A 26622-nucleotide genomic window follows, 5' to 3' on the forward strand; every position below is an offset into this window, starting at 1 on the left:
TGCTCGTTTTTTTCTTGATAAGTTATTTCTATGGTTTCAAACGACAAGAATGAACTCAACTGCTGTTATACCAGAACCAGAACCTGAACCAGCTGTTACTATCTTACGTCAATATTTGGTACATGGTAGAACCAATCTCTCCGGTTGTGTAGATGCCTTCATGAGGTAAATAAAATTTTTTGTATATTTTTTTTGTTTCTTTTTTTTAAAGAAAAAATACTTTATATTTTAGGTTGCCTTATTTTACAAACTTTTTAGAGGAAAGAGAAAATAGTGAAAAAGCACGGTTTGCTAAACATTTAAAAAAATATGTTTCCATGTTAGTAAAAAAACAAAAAAAAAACAATTGTTTTTTGTTTACTAACAAATATAAATAGATTCATGCCCACTGCAGGATTTGAAGTTTCTTCAACCAAACGATATACGGGTGAAATTGAAGCATGTATTATTGCCAATAAGAGCTGGCAGGCTGGTGAATATTTAAAATATTGTACTGGCTCTGTATGTGGTCTGACGAAGGATGTTGATCAAATGCTTAGATCAGAAGGCAGAGATTTTAGTGTGATGCTATCTCAAAGATATAAAAATGCCTTTTTATTTTTGGGTCCAGCACGTTTTATGAATGTAAGAAAGAGAAAAGGGGCGTAAGGAGTGAAACTGATTAGCATTAAATATAGCATGACTGTAATGCAAACTGTGCCTTTGTTCAACAAGGAACTGAAGTGACATTTAGAACATTGAGAGCAATTGAACCAGGAGAAGAGTTAACAGTGAAATATGGTGATCACTACTTTGGTGTTAACAATACTGAATGTCGCTGCTTTACGTGTGAAAGGTAAATACATGGCTTGATCTTTAAGGGAATGTGTGAATAACTTATTCTCTTGTAGATCAGGAAAAGGTTATTATGCAAAGAATAAAGAGCCTCAAACAGAAGAGAACAATAAGATAGAAGAGAAGAAGCAAACTAATCCTACAAAGATGCATCAAAGGCTTAGAAAGCGTAAGAATGTGAATTATTCAGGTAAAATAGTACAAGGAAAGGTTTACTAAAGAAAAAGTTTTTCATGTGCTTTTGTGTTTATCGCAGATTCAATTGTATATAACACAAAGAAGCGACGAACAAGTTCCCCTTCTCTCATCAAAACTCCAGAACTTTCACAAGGTGAATCAGACAGTGCTGATTCCGAAATTTCTATATCAAAAGAAGAAAATCTATTACCCAACAATTCATGTATGCCTGGAAGTGTTAAAACGATCATGTCAATCATCAACATTTGCCACCCAAATAATAATACACCTAAACTCTCGCCAGTGGATTCACCATGTAAATACCCTGAATCAGAAGCGGAATACAATACACAGCCTGTAGATACATACCTTGAACATATCTTACCTCAAACACCCAACCATCTAATTGTACCTAGTGATATCATACCATTCTTCAATACTACCATATACCTTCGTCCAGAAGATGAGAATCCACACACACATCATGAACCCCTCAAATGCTGTAATCAGGCAGAGGAATATGCTAGATCCACTGATAATGCTGAAATGTGTGTGAGATGCAATCGTCATTATAAAATATATGGCTTACCCTGGCCTAGAAGAAGGGTCAAGGAAAAGAAGAAGTAAATGATTCATGGGACACATTTACATACAAAAAAAATAACCTTTATTTGTTATGAAAAATACTTATGCTACAAAAATCTAGAAATAATAATTAACAAAAAAAAAAGAATAAAAACCAAGTGAAATTAGTAACCCCCTTTTTAGAGGAGAATAAGAGAAAAGAGGAGCTTGTGCTTACTGAAAAAGCACGACGCACGCAACCCTATGCAGTTTATAACGCATCATCTCTGATCTATCAACATTTACGTGTGAAGTAAAGTAGAATCAATGAGTAAGACCATAGCATGGCTCACTTTGAATACGTTTTTAGATATGACTAAATGATGTTGTATATTAGTAAAAATTATATAAAAATATGAAACAAGGGAAAAGAGACCAACTCAAGTACTTTTCAAGACCGGTTTTTATTCAGGTAAAGAGGTTATAAAAGTCTTCTAATCAAAAGCAAGCATTTGCACCTTGCAGAAGCACTAGCTTGATATCTGATTTGTTATGAAAATAGATAGAATGTTAAAGTATTTTAATAGGTTATGTCTATTATTACTGTTTGTTATTGTTTGGAATAACAATCAATCAATATTCTTAAATTTCCTTTCTTTACTTGAGATCATGATAAGTGGTGCATCTAAACGGTTGTAGAAATAGCATGTGATCTTCTTTATTATAGTTTTGATTAACGACTTTTATTTTCTTAGTCAAATTCAGCAGGATCTGTTTTTTAACAGAGCATGATTATTTGAGACTGGTTGTATATTATCACTGTAAACTGGTTCGCTTATCTTATTCTATTCATTTTGATTATGATTATTGAAACTCGACTTTGATTTATTTAATATCAGCGTACAACTAATTACTTGTTTATAACAAGCTCATTGATTGTAGTGTTTCTATTAGCTATATCTAATCCAAATACACCTAAAAATATCTGCTTTGTAATCATATACCTTGCGAGATAGTCAACCAACAGCAATAGCATACAAACTTCATTGGGTAATGTAATATATATGAATCTAAGGCAAGTTTATAATTTTCCACGGCATATGTTTCATCAACAAACATGAGAGATTGAAGTGGCAATAATTTATAAACTGTCTTAACATATTACGATTCACTTCTTGATAAAGAAAAAGCTGTGAATAACTCATCTGCTCAATTGTCTTTCGAATATAGCCCAAAGCCTATACGAAGGTTTAAATATATTTAACTATGTAGCTTATGCCTTTGATACAAGCTTGCTACATGAGGTGATTGGCGCAGAATGTTTTATAGACAAAACGGGGGGTTAAAAAATAAACCATGTAAAGTTACTACTGACTTTTGTGCAAACCTAACCCTCCTTCTTGTACCAATAATAATAAAAATACCCATCTTGTATTCAAAGATTGATGCTAAGCTTTTCGATGTATCAACATCAAACATGTATGATTTATAGAGAAAAAAAAAATCTCTTTTTGTATTATTCTACTTTTTTTTTTTTTTTTTTTTTTACAAGTAGACAATCAAAGGGTTAGGGAATAAAAGAAGAAAAGAGGAATTATCAATTACGCTCTTTTTAATTCTTTTTCTGCTTGGGTGCTTCCATACGAATAGGAGTTTGGATACCTGACAACCAAGTAATACCAGTACCAGCAATAAATAAGAAAAGTAAAGTGACACCAAGAACCATAAAAACACCAGGTGTAAATAATTGATATTTGGCAAAGATTGGTAAACTCTTATTAGAAGGAACTCGAAGATTGACATATTCATTTTCAAAGGTCTAAAGAAAAGGTTCATTTTTGCTGTCGTTGTTTATCTCAATAGTTTTTACCTTTGCAGATCCAGATGTATAAATGACAGCATAATTTTGATTCACTTTTCGTTCCATTACATTGATAAATCTCTTCAACAAAACATCTATTATTAATTATCAATTAGGTGTTTCGATTTTTTTTAACAAAAATGACACTATCTCTTACCATTTGAGTGAAAACTATTGGAAGAAGGAAGAGATGCAACAACAACAATAGGTGAGCTTTGTTCCTTGAAATCATCGTCAGAAACATCTACAAAAAGAATGGAATTTATTAATATTTTTTCTTTTTGTTTTATCAAATCGTTCTCTTACTAGAAGCATCCAAATTAACTACAGTAGCTTCACATTCACTGGCTATCATTTGAGCTACTTTTTGAATATCAACACCACCAGCAATGTATTCAATTTCAGAGCGAGTGTTTGCTTGGTCAATATATGTCTAGTTTCGTGTTAGTCATAGAAGTCTCTTCTCTATCTTTATGAATTTACCCTCAAATTGTTAAAAGCATTCTTGTTCTCGGAGCGAACAAAGTCATTGCTGTGGATCTTTATTCAAAAAAAAAAGTTATAAAACATTTTTTTTTTTCATCTATATTTACCTCAGGTTGGTCAAACAAAGCAATGGCCTTGGCGGAACAAATATCAGAAGACAAAGAAGAGACAATGCTTGAAGTTGCGTCTGCGTTAGTAATGACAAGTTGATTGTGAGGTTTACCATTAGTTTTAATGTAGCTACAATATAAAAAAATTAGGTTTTCTGATAAATACAGTGGCATACGTGTATTTCTCACTCTTTAGGGGACCACATTATACAAGGTACAGTATTTTCAAAGGCTAAAACAGTTGATACTAAGGTCGAGAATACGACAGCAGTGTAAAACTTCATCAAAAAAAATATGAAACACGAAAAAAGGAGCTGTGTTTGACCCTTTCGTCTTTTCAAGCATTAATGTCATAATCCGGCCCGGATAGTTAGAAATCTAGTTTGGGAAGATGATTGCAGATTTTGATGTAGACTGTTTGACAAAATACAAATGTAAATCAATATGGAAAGGAGCCTTAATGAATATATAATAACTAATGTTATGTATTCAGTACATGCTATCTTTCTATTAAGTCTTGAATAATCTCATACCAATAATAAGTATTTAGTAAGGTAAATACGACAAAACCCATGGATATGTTTAAAAATTAAGCTCCAGTTATTAACTACCCTGCTAGTCAAAAAAAAGTGGATGGTGTTCACCTGCCACCAGGGGCCTTCACTTGTCACTATTTTACACTTGCACACTACTTTTTTAAAGGCTGATTAATGTTCGTAATGGATATTAATGATATTTTTTAGTATCCATTAGCCTTTACATTCCCGTGATGGATCCTGTTATCTAGTGGCAATGAAACTACCAAAACCAACATCATGGTGATTTTTATTCATTTTTAACCTTGTATATATAATATTCTGTTTGGATTTATCGCTTGTAATACAGAAACGAAAAGACAAGGCAACTGGTTGAGTATCTTTTAAAATTGATCAATTTACTTCGAAAAGCTGGATTTAACAACAATGTATGTTCTAACAATGCACTTGTACAGTACTTGTTATATTATAATAATCCTAACGTAAGTTTTCCACTATATTTAGTAGACATTATTATGAAACTTAATTTATTATGTATAACTTTGTTTTTTTCGTCTTCAAGAGATAATACTGAAAGCACATGGCTTTTTGGAATCATAGTGAACATTGGATGATAAATCATGCTTAATCCAAATCCTATGTGCTACTTTTTGCTATTTCTTTCTATTATATAGCAATCAAGTCTAATATACAAAGAATCCTCGCTGGGTTCATTCATTTTACAACAATAAAGCGCATTTGTATGCTTTTTATTTTAATTGTAATATAATTTCTTTGCCATTTCTAATCCTAACCGTCTGCATTTAGAATAATGAATAATTAATAGGCTTTTAAACACCAATGCTTTATTAGAATGATACATGTATTGTGTTATATATGGTATTAAATTAGACCAGCCCTACGATTTCTCTCATATTCTGCCTGATCCATAAAAAACGAAGGTCTAGGAAAAGTTGAATAAGAAGGGGGAGCTGGTGTGCCCTCTTGTCGGTGTTGTTGGCTTGGTATGGGTATAGCTGCATAGTGGTTACTACGCTGTTGGATCAACGGTGTATTATCATCATCTTCTTCTTCTTCGTCATCATACCGACTAGAGGATGGTGTAATGGCTCCTTCTAAACTACTCATTTCACCTCCTCTTTGTAACAAAAAGGATCCAGCCTCAAAACCATAGGCAGGAGGAGGTGCTAATGTGCCCTGTGCTGGTGCTAATCCCCATCTTTTAACATTTGCCTCAACAAACACAAAACCTATACAGACTCTTCATTTTAATCATCAAATTCATCTTTTCTATGATTTTTTTTTTACCCATTTGACCGAGATTAACATGTATTTGACAAGGTCCGTTAGCACCAATGGTAGGAAATAGATTATAACGTAAACCAAAACATGCTTCATCTAATTTTCTGCCATTTCTTGTAAAGAATATAGTACCGGTGCGATGACGATATCCAACCCCAATAACGTCCCCTTCTTCATAACCGTAACTATAGGGTCTACCAATAAATGGATTACTGAAATGCTTATTTCCTGTATCACTAAAATATCCAATTGAATGTTTATTCCAACCTAATGATCAGTTATTATCACTAGTTTTAATATGATCTCTTTATCATATAAAATTACCAGGTAACCTCCAAGAAGGATAAGGTTTAGTTGCTACGCCAACAGAGACTGTTGTTGTCACTGGTTTCTCGAACATCTTTGCTTCCCAATAATAAACTTCTTGATTTCTTGGTAAAGGTAGATTGGTCTGCAAACATCCTTCTCCAGAAAAGAATTGAATTTCTGTTCTTGCGGATACAAAACTTAGTGAATCTGTATCTAATTCGAATTCAAATGCTGATATTCCTTTTTCTTGAATGCTAACATACTGTGACATGGTAATATCAGTTGGTATACTATCTGGTGGATATCTTTGTTGAAAAACTGTTACGTAATTTAGTACAAGATTCAACTCTTTCTTTTTTCTGCTAACCTTTTGCCTGCTCATAGCTTATTCTTGCATCCTCAGAAAGAGTAGCCAGTAAGGCAGGACATTCAACAATTTCGTCTTCAAATAAAGAGTCTTCATTATAAAAAAAGTTTTCCCCACTTGCTTTAGTGAAGCATAAGAGAATAAAAATAACAAAGAGAAATACGAAAATACCAACTAATAGAATCCAAGTATAATTGGTATCAATGTCAAGCAACATTTTCTCGTATAAAAAAGAAGCAAAAAATAAATTTAATGAAAAAACTTTTGGAAACGTTGCTGTCTATAGCAAGTCAGTGATCTTTCACAATAAAATTCGATTTAGTTCAGCAATATAATGTACACACCAGAATAAATTCAAAAAGAAGCAAGTTTATTTTAGCAATACTTTTTTATATAAAAACAACAGCTTGTATAAGCTTTTAACCATGTTTAACGTTACCAGTAGCACGACTACCAGCACCTGTTCCATCTCTGTAAAGCTGTTGATCCCACAAGTAAACACCAAGACCTGGAAGGCGTTGTTTTAGTAAGAGGAAGGAAATAAATAGATGAACGTATATCAAATTACCTTCTCCAACACGGCTCAGTTGAGTAACCATATCGGCCAATTTCTTGATAGCTTCCACTTGTTCACCCAAATATTCAGCTTCAATAAAATCACACATTTGTGGGTCACCATTACTATCAGCAATCTTGTGCAAGTTCAAGAGTGACTTGTTGACATCTATTTTTTATTGCTTCGTTACAAAAGTGCTATTAGGCAATATACTCTATTTACCTTTTTCAAGTTGAAGAGCACTTTCAACTGCATTTTTGGCTGATTTCCAATCTGTTTCAGGAGCTTGTAATGCTCTCAAGACAACTCGACCACCTCTGGTATTGATGTAATCAATCAATTTTTGAGCATGTTCTCTTTCCTGAATAACAATTCAGCCAACTTTTTCTTTTTTTTTTAAAAAAAAAAAACTTACCTCGTGAGCAGATTCACGGAAATACTTTTCAAGACCTTATAGTAGTATGAGCATTTTACGCGACTTTATAAATATGTATAATTTATTGTTACCTGGTAAAGCAACCGAAGTATGCTGAGCCCAGGCAGACATGGAAAGATAAACTTGAGAAGCTTGAAGTTCAGTATTGACTTGTTGATTCAAGGCTTCTTCAGATTGGTTAGCGAAATTTTGCTTAGCAAGTGACATGTTTTAATGTAAGAAATAATGTAAAGAAGAAAATACAAAAAAGATCAAATAGAAAACATTTATAATTTTTCTACAAGAAAAGTGTTTCAACAAAAACATATACACACACACACACACACACATATTTTCTTGTGATATGTCACACTGTTTTAGGAAAAGAGTAATAACAAAGAAAAATAAAGAAACAGTTGAATGTGTGCATGATCAAATATACCTATCATGTATGGATGTAATATCCCAAGTGTCGGTTATTTAGGGTTATTTTCTCTTTTTCTTTTATTATTTCTATCATAAAGTATTTGTTGTGTTTCTTGAATAGTTTTTGGGTATGACAATCACAGTGGATTCGTGGTGTGAGAAGAAAAGAGAGGTTATTTGATATACATGTTATTGTGTTACTAACCATCGACATAAAGAGATAAGTGCATAATATACAGAATATCGACAATCTAAAAGTAAATTTTATAAGTTAAGTGTGTTTGTTCGTTTATCGGTTAGTTGCCTCCTTCCTCAAACTGAATAGCCATCATAATCCTTTTGAAATTGATATAAAATGAAATCGCGGTCTTACGGTTTGATAATCAGTGACGTATTTTACTGAATTTCGTACGCGCTTTGCGTGTAAAGAGATTGATGGAATGGCTAGACATTGATAAGCGATTTTTGATCGGAGGATATTCGTATGCATCTGTCGGTATAAGAGGCAATAAAATATACATACTCTTAAATTACTCTAAGTTAACGTCCATGCATCTCATTGGCTGCAAACACCTCTTTTATCAAAAAGAGATTGATCCTACAAAGGTATAGCTTAAAATGTATAACCAAACTCCGAATACTTGACGTGCTGAAAGAACTGGGGTGATTGCTGACATTCTGTCCCTCTCTTTTCATTAAACAACATAAAAATGCCTGAGGCAAAGATTTCACCTTCCATGCTTTCCAGCGATTTTGCTTTTTTGGCAGCTGAAGCCAAGCGTATGAAAAAGAATGGCGCCGACTGGCTTCATCTTGGTAATTAAAAAATATAAAAAAGTCGAAAAAAGACTTAACATTTTTATATAGACGTGATGGATGGGTAAACATAGAAAACACAAAAGAAAGAAGAGGAACTCAATAGATTTTTTTAGTCACTTTGTTCCTAACCTCACTTGGGGAGCACCTATTATTTCTGCTATTCGTCCTCATACAGAAGCTTATTTCGGTACATATACATAAAAGAAGGTACCCTTTTTTAACATGTATCAATAGACTGCCACATGATGGTATCTAACCCTTCGCAATGGGTTGACGATATTGCTAAAGCAGGTGGAGAGATGTATACATTTCATATTGAAGCAACAGAAGATCCTTTAGGTCTAATTCAACAAATCCATGCAGCTGGTATGAAGGCAGGTGTTGCTATTAAACCTAAAACACCTGTTGAGCAAGTCATTGGTCCTGTTGCTGAGCAGTGTGATATGATCTTGGTTATGACAGTTGAACCTGGATTTGGTGGACAAAGGTTCATGGCTGAATGTATGCCAAAGGTAAACATGTTATTTGTGAAGGAAAATCGCTAATGAACAATAAAAGGTCGAAACATTGCGTCGTAAATACCCCAATTTAGATATTGAAGTAGATGGTGGATTATCTTTAGAAACAATTGATGCCTCTGCCGAGGCAGGTGCTAATGTGATTGTTGCTGGTACTGGTATTTTCAAAGCAGAAAAACCTGATGAAGTTATTAGCACTTTTAAAGAAAAGGTCAACAAAGCCCAAGCCAGGTTTGCTAAAGAAGCAGGCATTGCATAATAATAAAAGTGTTTTTTATTACTTAATCCTTTGGCAATACAGGGCGATAATACATTGTAGTGACATACTATTTGTATTTTGATTTAGATGATATTCACATATATTTTTTATTACCTTTTTACGGTATCTTGTGGTTGTAGCTAATGCCATGACATTATCCTTGATTGAACAGGCATATAAATGATTTAAGGTGACATGATTTGGTTCATACAAAACCGAATTATCCTCTTCACTCACTGTTTGTGAATTCAACAAGACCTTATCAAGATGAGGAGGTAATGTAGGTGGCTGTGGTTGTTTCTTTTCCCACTCTATGCTTGGTTTCATCTCTAATTCACTCTCTGCTGCCTCAGATATCTTTAAAAGTTCGGGTGGAATAATACTTGAATATTCATCATTGGTTGAAGTAGATACCAAGTCATCATCATCTTCCTCTTCATCTTGTTGCTCCTCATCCATGACTTGTAAATAATTAACCAAGTTTCCATCTGGATCAGTAGCTGTTTCTAAATCATTTGAACATTTCCATTCATCGTCTACGATAAACTTCAATCGATGTGTTCCAGGAGGTAATTCTAATACTGCATTAAAATCGTGTGTACTTTGTTAAAGTGTTACTTTCTACTCGTTATTTTGTTATTTGCTTTGTTACCTTTTAACCAACTTGATCTTATGCTTCCATCCATTAAAAGTTCCTGTCACATAAACATTATTTCCTCCTTGAGTCCAAGTAATAATGGTTGGCACGCCTATATAAATTAGTGAATAATAGATATAGAGATAAGGATTAATTCTATTGACCTTGAGCCGGCATAGTGGCCAAGTTGACTGGACCTGCAGCAATAGCAGCAGCAGCATTAGCAGCATTAGCAGTATTAGCAGTATTAGCAGTATTAGCAGTAGTGTTTGCAGCAGTATTATTATTGACGATAATGTTAGATGCAGTTGATGAAATCATCAAGTCTTCATCGTTTTCTGAATCTCTTGCTGTAACACTCATACCACGAGCACGATAGTAAGGACCACTGATTGAAGCACGGTGAGGGTGATAAGAAGAAGCAGATGAAGAATATGAATTAAACCAAGGACTAGCAGCACCTGTTGTACTTGATACCCAGCCTGTTTTGTTGTTAACTACAGGAACGGGCTGAGTCGATGGTTCCTCATTAGGTGGTTCTGTAACCGATAATTGTGGATTACTGGAAGCAGTGCTAGTGCTTGTGTCTGTAATTGTACTTGTACTTGCTGTAGCGGCTGTGGCTGTGGCTGTAGTATCTACTGTAGGCTCTATTTTGTCTGAAATAGAATTGTTACTTTTCTTTCTTTGATGAAGACTTGCTTCCGTTGAATTTGTATTTCCCATTTTATAGACTGAAAAAAAAAAAAAAAAAAAAAAAAAAAAAAAAAAAAAAAAAAAAAAAAGAAAAAATTATGCATGTACACTTACATAACAGTCATAAGTAATTATGCCCATCTATGTGCGATCTTGCTATTTATTAAAGATAAAATGCTGTAAGAGCATAACTAATCTAATATTTTTGAATACTCAAATAAGCTTATAAAAGATAACGATGTCAGCTTTGTTTATATCAGTATGATCAACAACTATATTAATAAAAAATTTATTTATATCCTATAAAGTTATGGAGGTATCATTTTACAGTAGCAAATGATAAATGCTCAAGTATATTTTGCTACATAGCTGTTTTATAATCTGGAATTGTCATGTTAATAAAGAAACTAAAGTGGAAGTCTAATTCAGATGTTGAATATATCCAACAATAAATGCGCAAATAAGTTTTGCTATCACTGATAGCTATCGCTAATAATCAGATCTAATTGCATCTTGTAAGCAATTATTAGGCTAGCAGTATTGAGAATAAACTTGGTTGAAAGAGTACTTCTTCAAACATGTAAAGACAGAAAAAAGTGAATAAAGACTTTTGACACACTCACTGGCTTACATCTTTAGAATCTGTTGCTGCTTGTGTCGACATTTTATCAGTTGCAAGCTAAAACGAAGGAAATATGTGACCTACTCAACAAAATGAATGAACATTTATTGTAAGAATAAATTAAAAATCGTCTTTTTCTTCATCATCTTTGGCTTGTGTCAAAATGAATATAGCGTGTTTTTTAAAGCAAACGTATGCTGGTATACTCATTCTACCTATAAGCGCTTTTCTTTATATTTGCTTCAAGTTGAAAAGGAAAAGTTTTTCTATCAAAACTCATTATAAGAAGTAAATATAATTATAAATCTTAAGTAAACCCTTGAAATCATGACCTGATGTATTAAAGTATAAACCAAAACCAACGAGAAGAATGGGAATTTTACGTGAATAAGACTCCTTGGCCATGCTACAACAGGAATCATAGGTGATATGTGAACAGCATGCTTGCCTTTGCCACTGGGGTGACACTTGTGCTTGCCACTAATGAGATCACAATACTCCTACCATACTTTCTGCTACCTCTAGCTTGTATCATTACATATACTCGTGCACCCATTCTTACTCAACGTGTTTCTTATATCTTTTTATTCGATTCATATTCTTTTTTTGGAATTGAGTAAATGAATCAGACAAGAAAAGTCAGACGGAACAAGTGTATTGTAGATCCGATTTGAAATGTTACTTTAGGGACACATTTATCCTTATTTAGAGACAGCACATATTCTATAGATGAACGTGTGATGAATCTATAGAAGGGAACTCCTTAGTGTAGGACAAATACAGGAAAAGAATGAAAGATATTTATTATTACAAAAAACTCAAGTTGAAAGACCTTTGTGATCAAATGCAAACCACCAAATCAGGATAGCAGCTACAACAAGTAAGATGATAAAGATAACAAAGCACATCCATTTTTTCTATGTATTTGGATTTATGATTAGTCTTTAATTATTTATGGGAGAGTATAGTGTAACTTACTGCACGTGTACTTTTAGCGCTAACAATAGCTTTTTCAATATCTTTATTTCCTTGTTCTAAATCAACAACTGTGTTCTCAGCATGTGTTTCAATCTCTTTAAGCGTTTCTCCTTGCTGTTCAACCATCATTTGCATATCAACAAACAGTTGATGTAACTCCAAGATTGTCTTTTCAATCTTTTTAATATCGTCGTGACGTGATTGAACTTCAGAGAGCACGGCCTTTGCTTGTCCTGATCTGTTGGCTTGCATTAAAGATTGTGCAAATATTTGTGGTGGTTCATCAGAGTCTAATACACGATCGATATCATCTGAAGTAGCAGTAGGTTGAACAATTCTGATCTGCCTTTCTACTCTTTGTCGATATTTCTGTTGATAGGTCCTTTCAATATCTTGATATCTTTGAATCGTTTCAATGAATTTCTTTTTTAATGCTGCGTGCTGTGTTTTACGCATAGGCAAATCGCCTGAATTGGCAGGCATACGAGCATTACTCAATTCAATAGCTTTTATGGTATGAGTTCATGATAAGATAATTATGTTTATATTTATTACCTTTAATCTTGTTTTTACATTCATTATTCAATTTGGTAGTTTGTTTAACAATCTTTTCTAATTTAAAGGTATTCTCTTCTGCTTGTTCATCCGTAATGTTTGTTAATGCTGAACCATGAAGATCTTCAATCATTGAAATATTGTTTAAAATATCCTTGTTCAGTTCCTTTACTTCTTCGACCTATTCATCTCAACATTAATCACTCTTTTTGGTAATTCTATATCTTGTTCTTATTTTACAGCTTGAAAGAATTGATCTGTAGAATTAAGTGTACCATCTGTCGTTGTCGCTGTATTTCTTTGGCTCATCTCATATTGTTCTTTACTTTCAGAAGCATGCCTATCTCCTCTGGATCCATGTTGATATGTAGGTGAAGGTGATGCTGGTGGACGGTAAGATGGATCGAGTCTTCCAGGTGATGGCATCGAAGGCATAGGATCATAATCATCACTTTTATATGTCAACAGTACTATTCAATTATTAACATTATATTTTTTTTACCTTAAACGACTATATAATTTATTAATATATATTCTACATTTTTCATCATCCGAACTTACTCGTATTTCTTTTCATTGCTATTCACACCCTATATGAAAGAAAGCAAGTTATGATCCTGATTACTGCGATTAAAAAAAAAAAAAAAAAAAAAAAGAAAAGAAAAGAAAAAAGAAAAAGAAAAAGTTTTTTTGTTATTACTCGTAATTCAGCTAAACGGTCTCGGCTCATTGTGAATCTTGCAGCCATTTTTTATTTTATTAAAAGAAAGGAATGGGGTAAAAAGTGATGAATGAAGGTTAGGAAATGATGAGGAAAAGAAAAGAAAGAAAAGCAAGTAAATTTGTAAAGAAATTTATTGAAATGGTGGGTTGCACAATTCAAATTAAAAAATAAAAATCTCCTTATGATTCGCTCTTCTTTTTCTTTTTTTCTTCAATCTTGTCAATATTTTCTTCAGGTACCTGAGCATTATATTAGCCATTGTATAATTATGTAAAATAGACGTATTTACATTGGGCCAATTGGATAATATCAATTGATATAATTCATCACTAAAATCACCTTGAACTACAATCTCATCTTGACCTTGATTATTTTTTGCCACAGAGGAACCACATGCAAATCGATTAGCAAACATTTTAGCTGCCTTTTTCAAATCAACGCCAAAAATGTCTAATCCATAAATACTCGTCACACATTTTCTTTTATTTCTTTCATTACGTTTAATAATAACGCGTGAAGCCTACTCATTTATTAAGGAATTATTCACTGTTGTTGTCTTTTACCATCTTTTTCTTGATTTCACGTTCTAATTTAGCTTCAAGCTTAGCAGATTTATCTTTTACCATCGTTGCTTGTTCATCCAGGCTATCATCTACTTTTCCTAGGTTGATTGTACTTTTATTATAAAATAAAAATTAAATAAAAAAGGTGAGAGAGCAAACCATAAATTTCATTGTATTTCTCTTGATCTTTTTCTTTTAACCATAATTTACATTTTTCCTGAGTTCCACTGAACTCACAATACTTTATAAAAGTGCTTAGATTCTATTATAATTGTTTTATATAAATCATTACTTCTAAAGGCATGGTACAGACTATTTGAATGTTTATTTTGAATTGTACAAGCATAAAAAAGAGGAAACTTACTGCCACATAAAAACACTTTATGAGGTTTAATTGGCATTTATTATTAGATAGGTTGAACAAAAAAAAAAAAAAAAAGAAAAGAAAAGAGAGATTGCATTAACATATAAATATATTTTTACTGTATGTGTGAGTGTATACAACATGTATACAACATGGATCAATATGACTGAATTTGAGCAAAACAATAAAACCCCGCTTAGTACGACATAAAAGATATAAATATATTGAAAGAGGGAGACTTACTTCATGAATCCTTGTGTTTCCCTTCATTATATTTACTAGCTTAACGAAACCAAGGCTCTTTCAGGAGAGTCTAGTTTGATGTTAAAAAGCTTTTAGCTTCATTAAATAGAAGAATATAGGCAACATTTATAGTGTCAAGAGAAAATGACGTACTAATAAACTCCTGTTAACGTTTTTTAAACAATAGTATTAACCAAACTGATAAAGAATCGTTGATTCCTGTCCAAGTATTATTATTTATTCAATGCTTGATGTTTGCACGTATTTTTTTATGGATGAATATTTTAATGTTTATTAAAACTCATCAAAGAGTATAAGAATTATAAGTGATGCAAGTATATGAAACCGTGATTCCAGACAGCGATTTATTCACAAGTTACTTTCTATTCCCCTCTCTGTCCTTTTTTTTGCCCTTGTTTCCATAAGGGACTTTTTGGTTTCTTTTACGTCTCATTTGATCTGGTTTGGGTAATTATGGTGTCTTGAAACGTCGCATGCCTGTAAATAAAAATATTGTTTAATCGTAATAATATAAATTCACGATAAATATCTCTACCGCCATTTGACCTAGGGTAACGATTCCTTGATTAGCTCTCACGATTATAACCAGTTCTTTACTTTTTCCCTATTTACTCCCTTCTCTTTCCCTTTTTTTTTTTTGTCCCTAAGAGTTTTTAGTTTCGTTAGCGTAACTTGGTCGCGCCCAGACGACACGATACTTCAAGATATCACGCACGCATTGCGCTCACTTCAATTTTTATCTTGTTAAACATAATTATGTAAACTAAGTGAACAGTGACTGTCCAAGCAAGGGATCTTGGATATGGCATCACACTAATTCAAATAAGATCATGATCTGTCTGCTCTAGAATACTCCAATAATATAAGGAACTCATCATCTTACAAATGATGATAACTAAGGTCTATGCAATATAAATATAAGAGTTTGACAGTAGATAAAGTAGAAACTATGAATAGTCTTGTAACAATCGACTTTGGGTTTCATTTGATTTTATATTTGTCAAATCAAACATAAAACAGCCGTAATCTTTATATTAACTGCTATTGATATGCTTGTGTAGTAAATTGAGTGAGGTTGTAAGTTCTGGTCAATTTTATCATATTCTTTACATCGTTTTTTGTTATTGTTTAACTCAAGCTTGATTATATCAACAGTTTTTGAGGAGGATTTTTTAAATTTTTTAGTATGCGTGTCTTACCGATGTAGGCTAATGGTTAAGGAGCAAATAGTTTTATTTAATGATAAGTTTGTATAAGTATCTGCAGCATCCAATCAATTACATAGCACATGCTTCACAGCCAACTATAAACACGTACGTTAATTTCTGCACTATGATAATTATAATGCCTTTAGACTTCAGCTGTCTAACTTTCAATCTTGCCAAGAGGAAATTAACCTGCTTCAAATGCTGAAAAAGAATTCTTAATTTTTTTTTTGTTCATTTAAAATTAAGTATATATTATAATATCAAGTATGTGGCATAAACTAAGTTTGAGTACTTAAAGCTGCTGTTGTATTATGTAAAATACAGTTTGAATTTATAAAAATTATGCTAAATATGCTTGAAATATTTATGAAAACACAGGTTTTTACTAAAAAAACTTCAGTTTCTGAATTTTTGGACGATTTAAGCTCGTAAACACCCATGCTCGTTGCATTGATTATATAATGTTAAAGAGGGGGGGGGGGAAATAGCTTCAGATGCCTGTTATTTCCCCATGTGTAAAATGATCAACAGATAAGATGCTGTATATTTTTAGTTTAATTTTTTTTCTTTTCTTTTCTTTTTCTTTATTCTCAATATTTAAAATGGCTTGCAACCAAGTATATGATCAGATCTTATTATTTGGAGTAAAGCCAGACAGAACTATTACAAGAAATGCAGCTGTAACTTACATTGACTTTGCTTTATAGGACTCTCTTACGCAGGTATATATGGATTCATAAAAAGAGAAAGAGGAAAAAAGAGGGAAACTACACGCGCAATGGTGATTTAAAAAGCGAAATTGTTTAGATGTCGTATGATCGCGAGCTTGCTGGACTTGCTTCAGGACTTGCCAATGTATGTTTACATCTCGAACAAGAGGATTCATTGTTAAAAAACAAACCTTTTTTTTATGTTAGGCTTATGTCAGAAAGATGGATGTCGTTAACCGTGGATTTTCAGGCTTCAACACTGACTGGGCCATGCCTATCCTCAAACAACTATTACCTACAACTGAAGACCAAGCAAAACAAAAGGCCAGTATTCGTTTAATGACCATCTTTTTTGGAGCAAACGATGCTGCTCTTCCTGGTTCTGTTCAGCATGTCCCGTTGGAAAGATATAAAGCAAACATAAAAGAGATGATTGATACCATCAAGAATCCTCAATCGCCCTTTTATAACCCAAACGTACGTGTTATTCTCATCACGCCACCTCCCTTGTGTGAATCTTTATGGAAAAAGAGATGTGATGAATTGGGGGATCCCTTGAACCGTACGAACGAGAATACTAGAGGCTATGCAGAGGTATTAAAGCAAATTGGACAAGAGTCAAATATTCCTGTAGCCGATCTTTGGACAGCGATCATGAACCTAAGCGAACAAAGTAAGGAAGGCTTGTCTCATTTCTTAACTGATGGATTACATTTAAATACAAAAGGATATGAGGTAGCATAAAGCAGTAAATGACATGTTTACTAAGTAAAATAATCGCATAGGTTTTATACAATTTAATACTTCAGATAATTTCAACTCGCTATCCTGAAATTCATCCCGATGCCCTGAATTATGATATTCCTTATTGGCGTGACATAAAGAAAGAGAGCTATGAGCAGCAACTTATATTTTCATTGTTAAAGTAAAGCTAAAATCGGAAAAATAAATAAACCTTTTTCTTTTCTTTTATTTTTCTTTTTGTCAATTTAACTAAAACATGGTTTGAATAGAAATCAACGTTTTAAATAAAAGCCAGAGAAGTTTCATGCTCTTCCTTCTTCTTTTTAAAGTATCTAATGACAGTTATTTCTCGTGTTCAGTCTGCTTCCCGTTCTTGGGTTAAGCCCGCAACTCCTACTCCATTTTATAAAGATCGTACTGAATTATCCGATTGGGATACAGTCATGTTTGCTTCATATATATCTATTTTACTGTTTTACACGAATGATAACAAAGATCCAAATTTTATGAACACTGATATTTTAAAAAACTCTTTATCAAAAGTATTGAATGATTTCTATCCTTTGGCCGGAAGATTAGTAGATTTGGGAAATGGTAGAGATATTATTGATAACTCTGATGAAGGTGTCTTATTTGTGGTAATTATTTGTATATACGCATATATATATATTTATGTTGTATAAATTTTAAAGAATATATTGACATGTTTGCCATTCTTTAGGAAGCAAAGTGTTCTCAAAATCTAGAAAAATTCAAACAAGAAGGTTACTTACCTAGCCATATGGACTATCATCATATGTTTCCCATTCACTTTTACCGTTCTCCTCAGGATCCTTTACTCGCTGTGCAAGTGACAAGGTTCACTGATGGTGGCGTTGCACTTGGTGTCATGATTCTTCACAAAGTGGCTGACATATACTCTGCCTCTTATTTTTTAGACGCCTGGTCCAAAACGTCAAGGGGTACTACATTTGCCTATGCTGCCTTTGACCGAAGCCTTATTTTATTTCCAAAAGATACAATCATTACAGATGAGGCTATGGAGCATTACTATCAAGAACATCGCACACCTACTCATGTGAATAATCGGTTTAAAAAGATGAATCGAAGTCATAGTTCGATGAAAACATTATCTAGCTCCTTGAAGACCATCATTTTACAATTCAACTCGGCCGGCCTTCAAGCTTGTAAAAAAGATGCTCATACACCAGAGATGATTGCAAATAAGGAGTGGTTATCAACTAAAGAAGTCCTTTTGGCCATGTTATATCGAGCAGTTGTCAAGAGCCGTGATTTGCCAGAAGAAGCAGTGGTAAGTATGGTCACATCCCTCAATGGTCGTACAAAAATGAAGAACCATAAGGAAATGAGTTATTACTTTGGTAACTGGATGATGTAAAGCATCATAGACTATTATTATAAAACACACAGGCCTGATTCTTTTTTTTTTATAGATCTCGTACATTTAAAACAAGTCTTAAAGATATCAAACAACTGCCTTTAGTGAACACAGCCATCTCGTTCCGTCAGATAGTTGCAAATCTCCAATATAATCTATTTCACGGTATCAGCAAATTATATACTTTACATGAGGATATGTCTGTCAACTACTTGACATATCAGCCCAACTCAGAATTTCAAACAACTATTAGTGACGTATCCATGCTTCCCTTTTGGAATGCTGATTTTGGATTTGGTCGTCCGGATAGTGCAAGAAGTTACATTGCCTTTGGAGGAAATGGTTCACTTATTTTGTTTGGTAGAGGACCAGAGGATCCTAGTGATATTGTTTACGAAGTCCAATTACAAATGGATACCGAGTCTATCCGTCGGCTTATACAGGATCCAAATGTTTTAAAGTATTCAAAGAAAATTATCTATTGATATATAATTTCTTTTGTGTTTTCTTTGATCGGAAACCAAAGAATGAAGGGTAGCAAAATTACAATTTTAGAATAAATATGCTTCTTTATATCGTACTCTCATTCACATTCTCTCACTGTGCCCATGTGCTACGCATTTACACTCTTTTATCCTAACTATTTGGTCAATCGTTAAATATTTTTCTAAATCAGAGAACACTGATGTCACCATGAGTTTTACTAGACGTGCTTTTAGTATTAGGGTTTTAAAGTTATGAATTTAGCTTTGCATAGCATAGAACTGGCATTTTCATGCTTTAAACAGATAGTGTTTTCTCGGATTAAGGTTTTTCTAATTATCCATCCCGAAACATTCCCTGAATACAGTAATTGAGCATTTTCTTTCAAAAAGACCAGATTACAATCCTCAATTGATGGCTTTTGCTTTATTTTCCTATCTTATAAAAATATGTTCTTATGTTATGCATAAAGACAGTTGTACCGTAAAAAAGAACTTTAACCTTGGAATGTAACGCTTTTCATCATTTTTTTTGAGGGGAGATTGTTTTATAAAGTATACCATTTTCAGAAAATAAAGTCGCATTTTTACAAACCATAATACAATATATACAAAAAACCGACAAGTAAACGCGACATTTATTTATTAAAATAGTGTACAAGGATCATGGCCCAACACCTTGTATCATCCTTTGTGAACCTAAATACCTACTTCGCACAAAAGATTAACCTACACCATCTGTCCACCCCTGGCAAAGAGTGCCCCAGAACTCACACTGATGTCTGTGACACGACTTTCCCTCATTATTCACTTTTTTCTTTATTTACCCTTGCTCCTATAAGGGATTTTTTAGCTTCTTTTATGTTTCAGTTGATCTGGCTTGGGCAATTATAATGACTTGAAACATCGCGTCCTCATTTAAGTCTATAAATAAAAGTATTGTTTAAATGTACAACGGCCGTGATCCAATAATTATAAAAAGTGACGCTGAGTAATGATGTGTAAGCGACAATTTCATTTGCTAATTTGCATAATAGTTTCCCAAAGTAATCACATGTAATACGCGTCACAGTGCTAGCATAACCTTTAAACTATTTTGTGTTCTTTAGAAATGATGCATAGAATAAAGCTTCAATGTTGAATAATGATTGATAACACAATATTCTGTATTTAAAAATGAAAACCAAATTGATTAAATTAGTATAGTTGTCTAAACCAGATTTTTATGACTCAAAATTAATTTCTTATGCAATTAAACAGCGTATATTCACACAGTACGTTGTACAATAAAGTTGGTTATCCGTTTTTTTGCATTGACCAACCAAATTACAGGAATAACTGACTAAGCACTTTTTTTCCTTACTGTGCATGACGAAATAGCAATTTTGTACATAAATACGAAATAGAGAACAAGCTCTCCTCTTTCTTTTTCATCATCATTACTTTACAAATATGTCAAAATTTACGCCCGCTATACCGTCTAAGCCCGAAAAGTTTACCATGGTTTTACCAGGAGTAAACGAAGAGGCTCACAAGTTGTCAGAACAATTGCTCTTAAAGAACAATAAGGAATTTCACATCTTCTTTAATGAAAAGAAATTTCACAAGTAAAATTCATAAAGTATTTCAAGAAATAATGTACTGATAAGTCATTTTAGTCATTTTGTTCATCACATTTTAGCCGCTTATTCTTTTGGTGCCAATAAAGAAAAGCTTCAAGAGATATTTGAAATCCATGCAAAGACTCAACGCCCTCTTCCTCCTTCTACAAGAAAGATCACGAGAGAGAACTACAAAGAGTATCTTAATAAAGCTGATGCTTACCCGGATTTCCTGGTTTTCTTTCAATCCGAAGTTGATAAATATGGTATGCTAGATACAGTACGTCGCTGGGTCTGGCATGGTGATTTCCTTGCTCGCACACTTGCAGGGCTCTTTCATCCTTTGATTCATATAGGATATGGTCTAGAGTTTGAACTCCCAAGTATCGTGGTGGAAGGCTTGTCTATGACCGCTTGTACAGAGGCAAGTTATAGCAAAATAATTCCTCATCTTCCCGAACTTCAAACAGGCTCTTTGACGTCTGTCCAAATCCAATCATATGCAGAAAATGCAAGCTCTTCAGCAAGGGGTTTGGCGAGCCAACTTATCAGCATGCTCTCAGATAAAGTATCTGGTCTGGGGATAAATGATCCAATGGCCTCATCAGCTCATACTTCAGATACTACCACTGCCAAGGATGATGCAGCCATTGATAGTCATTTATCAACCATCCCTCCCTATTTGCGTGAGAATAAGCTGTTTGAAATCTTTGCGAAAATAAAGCACGACCCTGCCTTTGATGGTATCGTCTCACATGAATTGAATAACGAATTCCACAAGGTTCTTTCTAATCCAAACGTTACATCAAGGATAAAGCATTATGTTCAACTCTGGCACTTGGATCAAAGCCAAAAGGACATTCAATCCAAATTTAAGGACCTTCATCTCTTTAGTGCCCTTGTCCTAGGTGCTGCTGCTATTCGGGAGGACCACCCAGGAGTAATCAAGCTTGATTTCTTTTTGATGCATGCCCTTACTTCAGCAGAATTCGTTCATCAATACCTTAGTCACATCACGCCCTCTGAAGCAGTCATCCTCTTGCACGGCCAACTCGCTTCATTCATTGTGGCTTACATCGTTGTCAACCGACCTACGCTCAACGTGGAGGGTTTGCTCAAGTATAAGTCATCCTTGGATAACGTCAAGACTAATAATCCTTGGACCATGGCGATTGACAAGTCGCTTGACTGTGAAGAAGCACATGTCATCAAGTCTGTTCGTTCGTGTGCGGTTGGCCAAGTCATTTCTGGACGTCATCAAGATGTTCGCTTGAATGACATTTGGTTAAAAGTGGCAAAGATGTGTATTGAGGTTGATGGTGATTGGACGTTTGGTGTCGGATTTGATGAAAAGTGGGAATAATATACATGGTCAATCAGTCCTATAACAATAAATAATACATGCAGTGTATACTTTCCCTTTTTTTTTTATTTTTCTGTGATTTCCGCGCCCTTTCATAAAAAGTAGGATGATTTTTTTTTTGTAAAGAATAGTGAGCTGATAATGTTGTTATTGTAAGAAAAAAGAAAAGTTTATTTAATTGCAATATGCAGATATTTACAAATCATTTCAAGCAAAAGGAATTAAACAATGTAAGAATTATAAATGCCATCAACGATCTTTTCATTTTCACTGTTTTTTATCATCTAAATACAAGACGGTATCAAATACATAATCCCATAATTTGGAAGTAACACCAAAGCCACTACTGTAATTCTTGTAGTGGTGAGCGACATGATACCTTTTGAGATCCGCAAAATAAACTTTAAGCACTTTAGCATGATGAAGATAATAATGAATCAGATCGTAGCAGACATAACCAAAGAAAGCACCAGCAATAAAAGCATAGGCAAAAGCGGGATAGAAGAGACCATGGGCTAATTTAAAGACAGGTACGCTAAGGATAACGGCCAGTGCAGGAGGCATCACTAAACGTAACCTTTGAAGATAAAGTTAAGCATTTTTTTTTGTTTTCAGTTTGTTCTTTACATACCTGTCCATAGGCATATGGTGATGTATACCATGTAAGGTAAAGTGTAATAAGAATGCTATTGGATGATCAGGCAAAAGATCATCCACATGAAACAAAAAGCGGTGTAAGGTATATTCAAGTAAAGTCCAGAAAAGAATACCACTAGCAAATCCCTGTGATGCTACATGTATTGAGCCATTAATACTATGTAATGATGTCCACAATTGATAAGCAACAAATGGAAGCCAAACGGTTGGAACAATAAACCAATTTGTCTTTGAAAGCAAATCCAAATATGGATTTCCAAAATAAGGCACAGTATAGGGCGTATATCTCGGACGGTGCACTTGTTCAAGGTAATATTCTTTTGAATAAGTAGCGTTCCATAATTGAGGAAATAAGGGTTTTCGAAGATCCAAAAATTCCTCGTCTCTTCTTGTACCCATCTTTTTGTCTGTTTCCTCGTTACTCTTATTGTCATCTGGTTGATCTTGCCTCATGTCATCTTGATCTACCTGTCCAATAAGATATTCTATAAGCACATCATATGTTGCCTCTGAGTGAACGTGATAGACGCCGTCATTTAATACTGAGGTGATATCCGTTCCAGCAAACTCCAAAAGAAACTCACTTCCACCGGGATGATCGTTCAAGAATGAGGTGACATCGTATACTTTATTTTGAACTATAACCCAGCAAGAGCTTCTTGAACAGTGTTCCTGTACTTGTTCTCTTTTAAAAGTAACACTCATTACAACAACTCGAAGAAAAAGGATAGAGAAAAGAAAGAAGGAAAGAAAAAAAAAAAGGTACCAAAAAGCCCTTTTAAATTACCACTTGAAATTTATTTCGAAAACCCAGATGCGAAACGATAAAACGTTTTAAAAGCAAACAATGGCCACTGCATAAGAAGAACACGTCTATTTAAATTCTACAAGGGGCTGTATATACGCAATCACAGCAAACAATGTAAATTAAACAATTTATGAGTCATATTTTTTTTTTATTGTTTAAAAGCTAAGGTTTCTTGAGGCTCAAACAATGATAAAATGAGCTGTGGCTAACAAAAAGCTTGTGCTTTCTAAATTTAGAGTGGGACAAGTACATACTTAATGATAAATAGACACTTAGAGACTTGTTTTGAAGAGATAAAGCTATAATGAGACATTTTGTGAACCTCAGCTTATTCTGGAAATCTGATTTTTTTTTAAACACCAAATTTTTCTAAGTTTCTTTTTACTCATACGATCAAAAGTGGCTTAATATCTTTTCTACCAAGTGATTGCAATAGGTTAAATCCCTTACAGACACAATAATTTTAAATCTCAACATTCGGAATTATTTATTGCACAATCACATCAAAAACGATAATGCGACATTCTATCATACAAGTTGGCAGATATACAAACATTTGTTAACGATACGGAGGGAGGAGGAGGGAGTCTTATACGACTTAATTAATGACCTGATAGAGAGCTGTTTAAGAAATGTATTAGTAATAAATATAGAAAGAAGAAAATGAACATACCATTTTGTAGATGTTTGTGAACTTGGATAATAGATACTCCAAGACATGTCTGAATTGGAAAAACTTCCAGGATTTACACAGTGCGTTCCTTCATATGTTATACCATAATTTTCACATTTATCAGCAATTATGAGCTATTGTATGCTAAGTATAATTGTGTATGGTTATAAAAACTTTTCTTACAGCATGAGGGAGAGGGAATAATCTTAATGCATGATCATAGTCCCAATAAATTGGTTTTTTTGATAAAGGATAAAGGTGACCTTGATCAAGAATAGTCTGTATGAGCTATTGTAAAGGTATGTTAACCAGATTTGGTTAAAGAAAATGATTGCAAATTACATGTTTAACGCGATGGCTATCCACGCTTAAGTTGATAGGAAGTAATGTATCGCTCAAGATCTTGTTTAACAAATCTTCTCTAAAGATCACGATGTCTTGTGTACAATATCGGATACGGCAAGGATTGGTTGTGAAATGAGCTTTCTTTACCTTTTGCTTTATGCGTGTTACAAATGAGAGTGGAAGTGGGCTTTGTGGAAGGATCTGCCCTCCCCATGGATCTCCTGCTCCAGGTACAAATACAAAGTTTGTATGTGTAGCTAATTCATCGTACTCGGATATTAGGTCTGCTAATGCGTTGAATTTGTCCTTGTATTCTACTACATCCTCTGATGAAGCTGTGAAGGGCTTACTGGTAAAGCTCCCTATAAAGATAATGGCCAGTGGCACCTGGTTGTTGTATTCATTAAACATGGTACGTAGCCCATCCAATACTTTAGGCTGGTCCAAACGCACATCGGAAATGATGACAAAAAAGATGTCTTCATGAATCCTTTCTTCTTTTTTCAATAAATTCTATACTAGAAAAGTTAAAAGGGAGAGTTGTTTACAAATAATCGTTACAAGTTTCTAATCACTGTACTTCATCAACAAGCGGCTTCGGTAACCCAAAAAAGTCAATATTGTTCAGTATAGCGCTATTCAAAACAAACTTTAGGATACTGTATTTCTATCTAGGGATCATTCCTTACTCTGTCATGTCGCGTGCTTCTGCTGGCGGAAGATTGATTTCGCTTACATGAAATATATGATCTTCGCCAAAAGTTCCTTCTACAATCGCAAATGCACCATCTGTAAATAAACCATATCCATATTTCTAATCAAAATTTTGACAGCAATTAGTTTCTCAGTAAACTATTCCTAGTTTGATTCGTTACACTCTGGCTAACATCTAATTCTATATATGCATCATCGTCTTCTAAATATAACTTTCCGTCTGTGATTTGTGTCAACATGCCAAATAACACAAAGTCCTTTCCGTCTTGTCCAATTAAACTTTTGATGGGCGTGATCTAATAAAAATTTGTTTAAATCTTATTAGCGCATTTTGTCCTCTTTTTTGGCATGTACCTTTGTAAAATAAGCTGAATCACTTATACTCATCTCAGCCGGACGAAAGGTCTCATTTCTTAATAATCTTTGCTTAGCCAATACGTATCTTTCTCTAATCATTTCTGTCTTTTCTCTTGGTTGTGATAATAAATTACATGAGCTTTTTGATTTTCTAAATGTTCTTGTAAAGTCATCATATTCAAGTTTTGGTATATCAAAAGCATTGACTACGTGAAAATGCTGTGCTACATCAATTGTTTCTTCTATTGCTTGAGAAGAGATAAAGTTAGAGGATTCAGAAATGAAAGAACCGTCTCTTATCGCCATGTTTTCTAATGATTCATTTATATCTTCTTCTGCTCGCTGAAATGGTGTTAAAGCACTTGCCATGATAGCAGATGTTTTCATTGAGGTAATGACTTCCTGAATCGTCGCCCCATCCACTATAATCGTTTTTTCCTCTATAGTTTGAATGTGAGTCCAATGTTTATTTGTAAAGTGAGAGCTTTCGGATCAGCATACCGTGATATCTTTTTTTATATGTCTTTATAATCTTCTCGAGGGTACCTGTAAGGTCCTCTTCGCTGGCCAAGACATCCTCAAGAATTTTTGTTGCATCGCTTTGTACATGAAGACCATA

General features: G+C 33.8%; 13 protein-coding genes across 13 annotated transcripts; 5 read left to right on the top strand and 8 right to left on the bottom strand.

Moving 5' to 3' along the window:
• Positions 1-49: 49 nt before the first annotated feature.
• Positions 50-1638, top strand: RO3G_08741 (uncharacterized protein; the record flags this gene model as incomplete). The annotated part of the gene is made up of 6 exons (XM_067663331.1): positions 50-165; positions 233-286; positions 378-624; positions 678-835; positions 891-1024; positions 1154-1638. The coding sequence occupies 6 exons, from the start codon at positions 50-52 to the stop codon at positions 1636-1638; spliced, it is 1194 nt and encodes a 397-aa protein (XP_067519432.1).
• Positions 1639-3187: 1549 nt separating this feature from the next.
• On the bottom strand, positions 3188-4238 carry RO3G_08742 (uncharacterized protein; the record flags this gene model as incomplete). Its single annotated transcript, XM_067663332.1, has 7 exons — positions 3188-3394; positions 3446-3531; positions 3594-3680; positions 3743-3869; positions 3920-3976; positions 4030-4162; positions 4222-4238. The coding sequence occupies 7 exons, from the start codon at positions 4236-4238 to the stop codon at positions 3188-3190; spliced, it is 714 nt and encodes a 237-aa protein (XP_067519433.1).
• Positions 4239-5450: 1212 nt separating this feature from the next.
• On the bottom strand, positions 5451-6450 carry RO3G_08743 (uncharacterized protein; the record flags this gene model as incomplete). Its single annotated transcript, XM_067663333.1, has 3 exons — positions 5451-5818; positions 5877-6137; positions 6195-6450. 3 exons carry the CDS (start codon positions 6448-6450, stop codon positions 5451-5453), a joined length of 885 nt encoding a protein of 294 aa, XP_067519434.1.
• Positions 6451-6965: 515 nt separating this feature from the next.
• RO3G_08744 (uncharacterized protein) lies at positions 6966-7745 on the bottom strand (the record flags this gene model as incomplete). Its single annotated transcript, XM_067663334.1, has 5 exons — positions 6966-7054; positions 7115-7270; positions 7325-7463; positions 7518-7552; positions 7610-7745. 5 exons carry the CDS (start codon positions 7743-7745, stop codon positions 6966-6968), a joined length of 555 nt encoding a protein of 184 aa, XP_067519435.1.
• Positions 7746-8653: 908 nt separating this feature from the next.
• Positions 8654-9539, top strand: RO3G_08745 (ribulose-phosphate 3-epimerase; the record flags this gene model as incomplete). Its single annotated transcript, XM_067663335.1, has 5 exons — positions 8654-8759; positions 8811-8823; positions 8876-8949; positions 8997-9274; positions 9321-9539. The coding sequence occupies 5 exons, from the start codon at positions 8654-8656 to the stop codon at positions 9537-9539; spliced, it is 690 nt and encodes a 229-aa protein (XP_067519436.1).
• A 793-nt stretch (positions 9540-10332) lies between these two features.
• Positions 10333-10902, bottom strand: RO3G_08746 (uncharacterized protein; the record flags this gene model as incomplete). The annotated part of the gene is made up of 1 exon (XM_067663336.1): positions 10333-10902. The coding sequence occupies one exon, from the start codon at positions 10900-10902 to the stop codon at positions 10333-10335; it is 570 nt and encodes a 189-aa protein (XP_067519437.1).
• A 1410-nt stretch (positions 10903-12312) lies between these two features.
• On the bottom strand, positions 12313-13775 carry RO3G_08747 (uncharacterized protein; the record flags this gene model as incomplete). Its single annotated transcript, XM_067663337.1, has 7 exons — positions 12313-12411; positions 12473-12978; positions 13028-13208; positions 13268-13478; positions 13530-13538; positions 13589-13617; positions 13728-13775. The coding sequence occupies 7 exons, from the start codon at positions 13773-13775 to the stop codon at positions 12313-12315; spliced, it is 1083 nt and encodes a 360-aa protein (XP_067519438.1).
• Positions 13776-13930: 155 nt separating this feature from the next.
• Positions 13931-14715, bottom strand: RO3G_08748 (uncharacterized protein; the record flags this gene model as incomplete). The annotated part of the gene is made up of 6 exons (XM_067663338.1): positions 13931-13990; positions 14041-14201; positions 14250-14271; positions 14315-14426; positions 14552-14576; positions 14679-14715. 6 exons carry the CDS (start codon positions 14713-14715, stop codon positions 13931-13933), a joined length of 417 nt encoding a protein of 138 aa, XP_067519439.1.
• A 2242-nt stretch (positions 14716-16957) lies between these two features.
• Positions 16958-17604, top strand: RO3G_08749 (uncharacterized protein; the record flags this gene model as incomplete). Its single annotated transcript, XM_067663339.1, has 2 exons — positions 16958-17005; positions 17068-17604. 2 exons carry the CDS (start codon positions 16958-16960, stop codon positions 17602-17604), a joined length of 585 nt encoding a protein of 194 aa, XP_067519440.1.
• Positions 17605-17939: 335 nt separating this feature from the next.
• On the top strand, positions 17940-19488 carry RO3G_08750 (uncharacterized protein; the record flags this gene model as incomplete). Its single annotated transcript, XM_067663340.1, has 3 exons — positions 17940-18242; positions 18326-18999; positions 19059-19488. The coding sequence occupies 3 exons, from the start codon at positions 17940-17942 to the stop codon at positions 19486-19488; spliced, it is 1407 nt and encodes a 468-aa protein (XP_067519441.1).
• Positions 19489-20937: 1449 nt separating this feature from the next.
• RO3G_08751 (uncharacterized protein) lies at positions 20938-22449 on the top strand (the record flags this gene model as incomplete). Its single annotated transcript, XM_067663341.1, has 2 exons — positions 20938-21092; positions 21144-22449. The coding sequence occupies 2 exons, from the start codon at positions 20938-20940 to the stop codon at positions 22447-22449; spliced, it is 1461 nt and encodes a 486-aa protein (XP_067519442.1).
• Positions 22450-22716: 267 nt separating this feature from the next.
• Positions 22717-23811, bottom strand: RO3G_08752 (uncharacterized protein; the record flags this gene model as incomplete). Its single annotated transcript, XM_067663342.1, has 2 exons — positions 22717-23026; positions 23081-23811. 2 exons carry the CDS (start codon positions 23809-23811, stop codon positions 22717-22719), a joined length of 1041 nt encoding a protein of 346 aa, XP_067519443.1.
• Positions 23812-24516: 705 nt separating this feature from the next.
• Positions 24517-26372, bottom strand: RO3G_08753 (uncharacterized protein; the record flags this gene model as incomplete). The annotated part of the gene is made up of 8 exons (XM_067663343.1): positions 24517-24535; positions 24588-24721; positions 24771-24875; positions 24930-25445; positions 25513-25567; positions 25622-25746; positions 25808-25942; positions 26001-26372. The coding sequence occupies 8 exons, from the start codon at positions 26370-26372 to the stop codon at positions 24517-24519; spliced, it is 1461 nt and encodes a 486-aa protein (XP_067519444.1).
• Positions 26373-26622: the final 250 nt, after the last annotated feature.

This window comes from Rhizopus delemar, genomic scaffold, assembly GCF_000149305.1.
Source record: "Rhizopus delemar RA 99-880 supercont3.6 genomic scaffold, whole genome shotgun sequence".
NCBI lineage: Eukaryota > Fungi > Mucoromycota > Mucoromycetes > Mucorales > Rhizopodaceae > Rhizopus > Rhizopus delemar.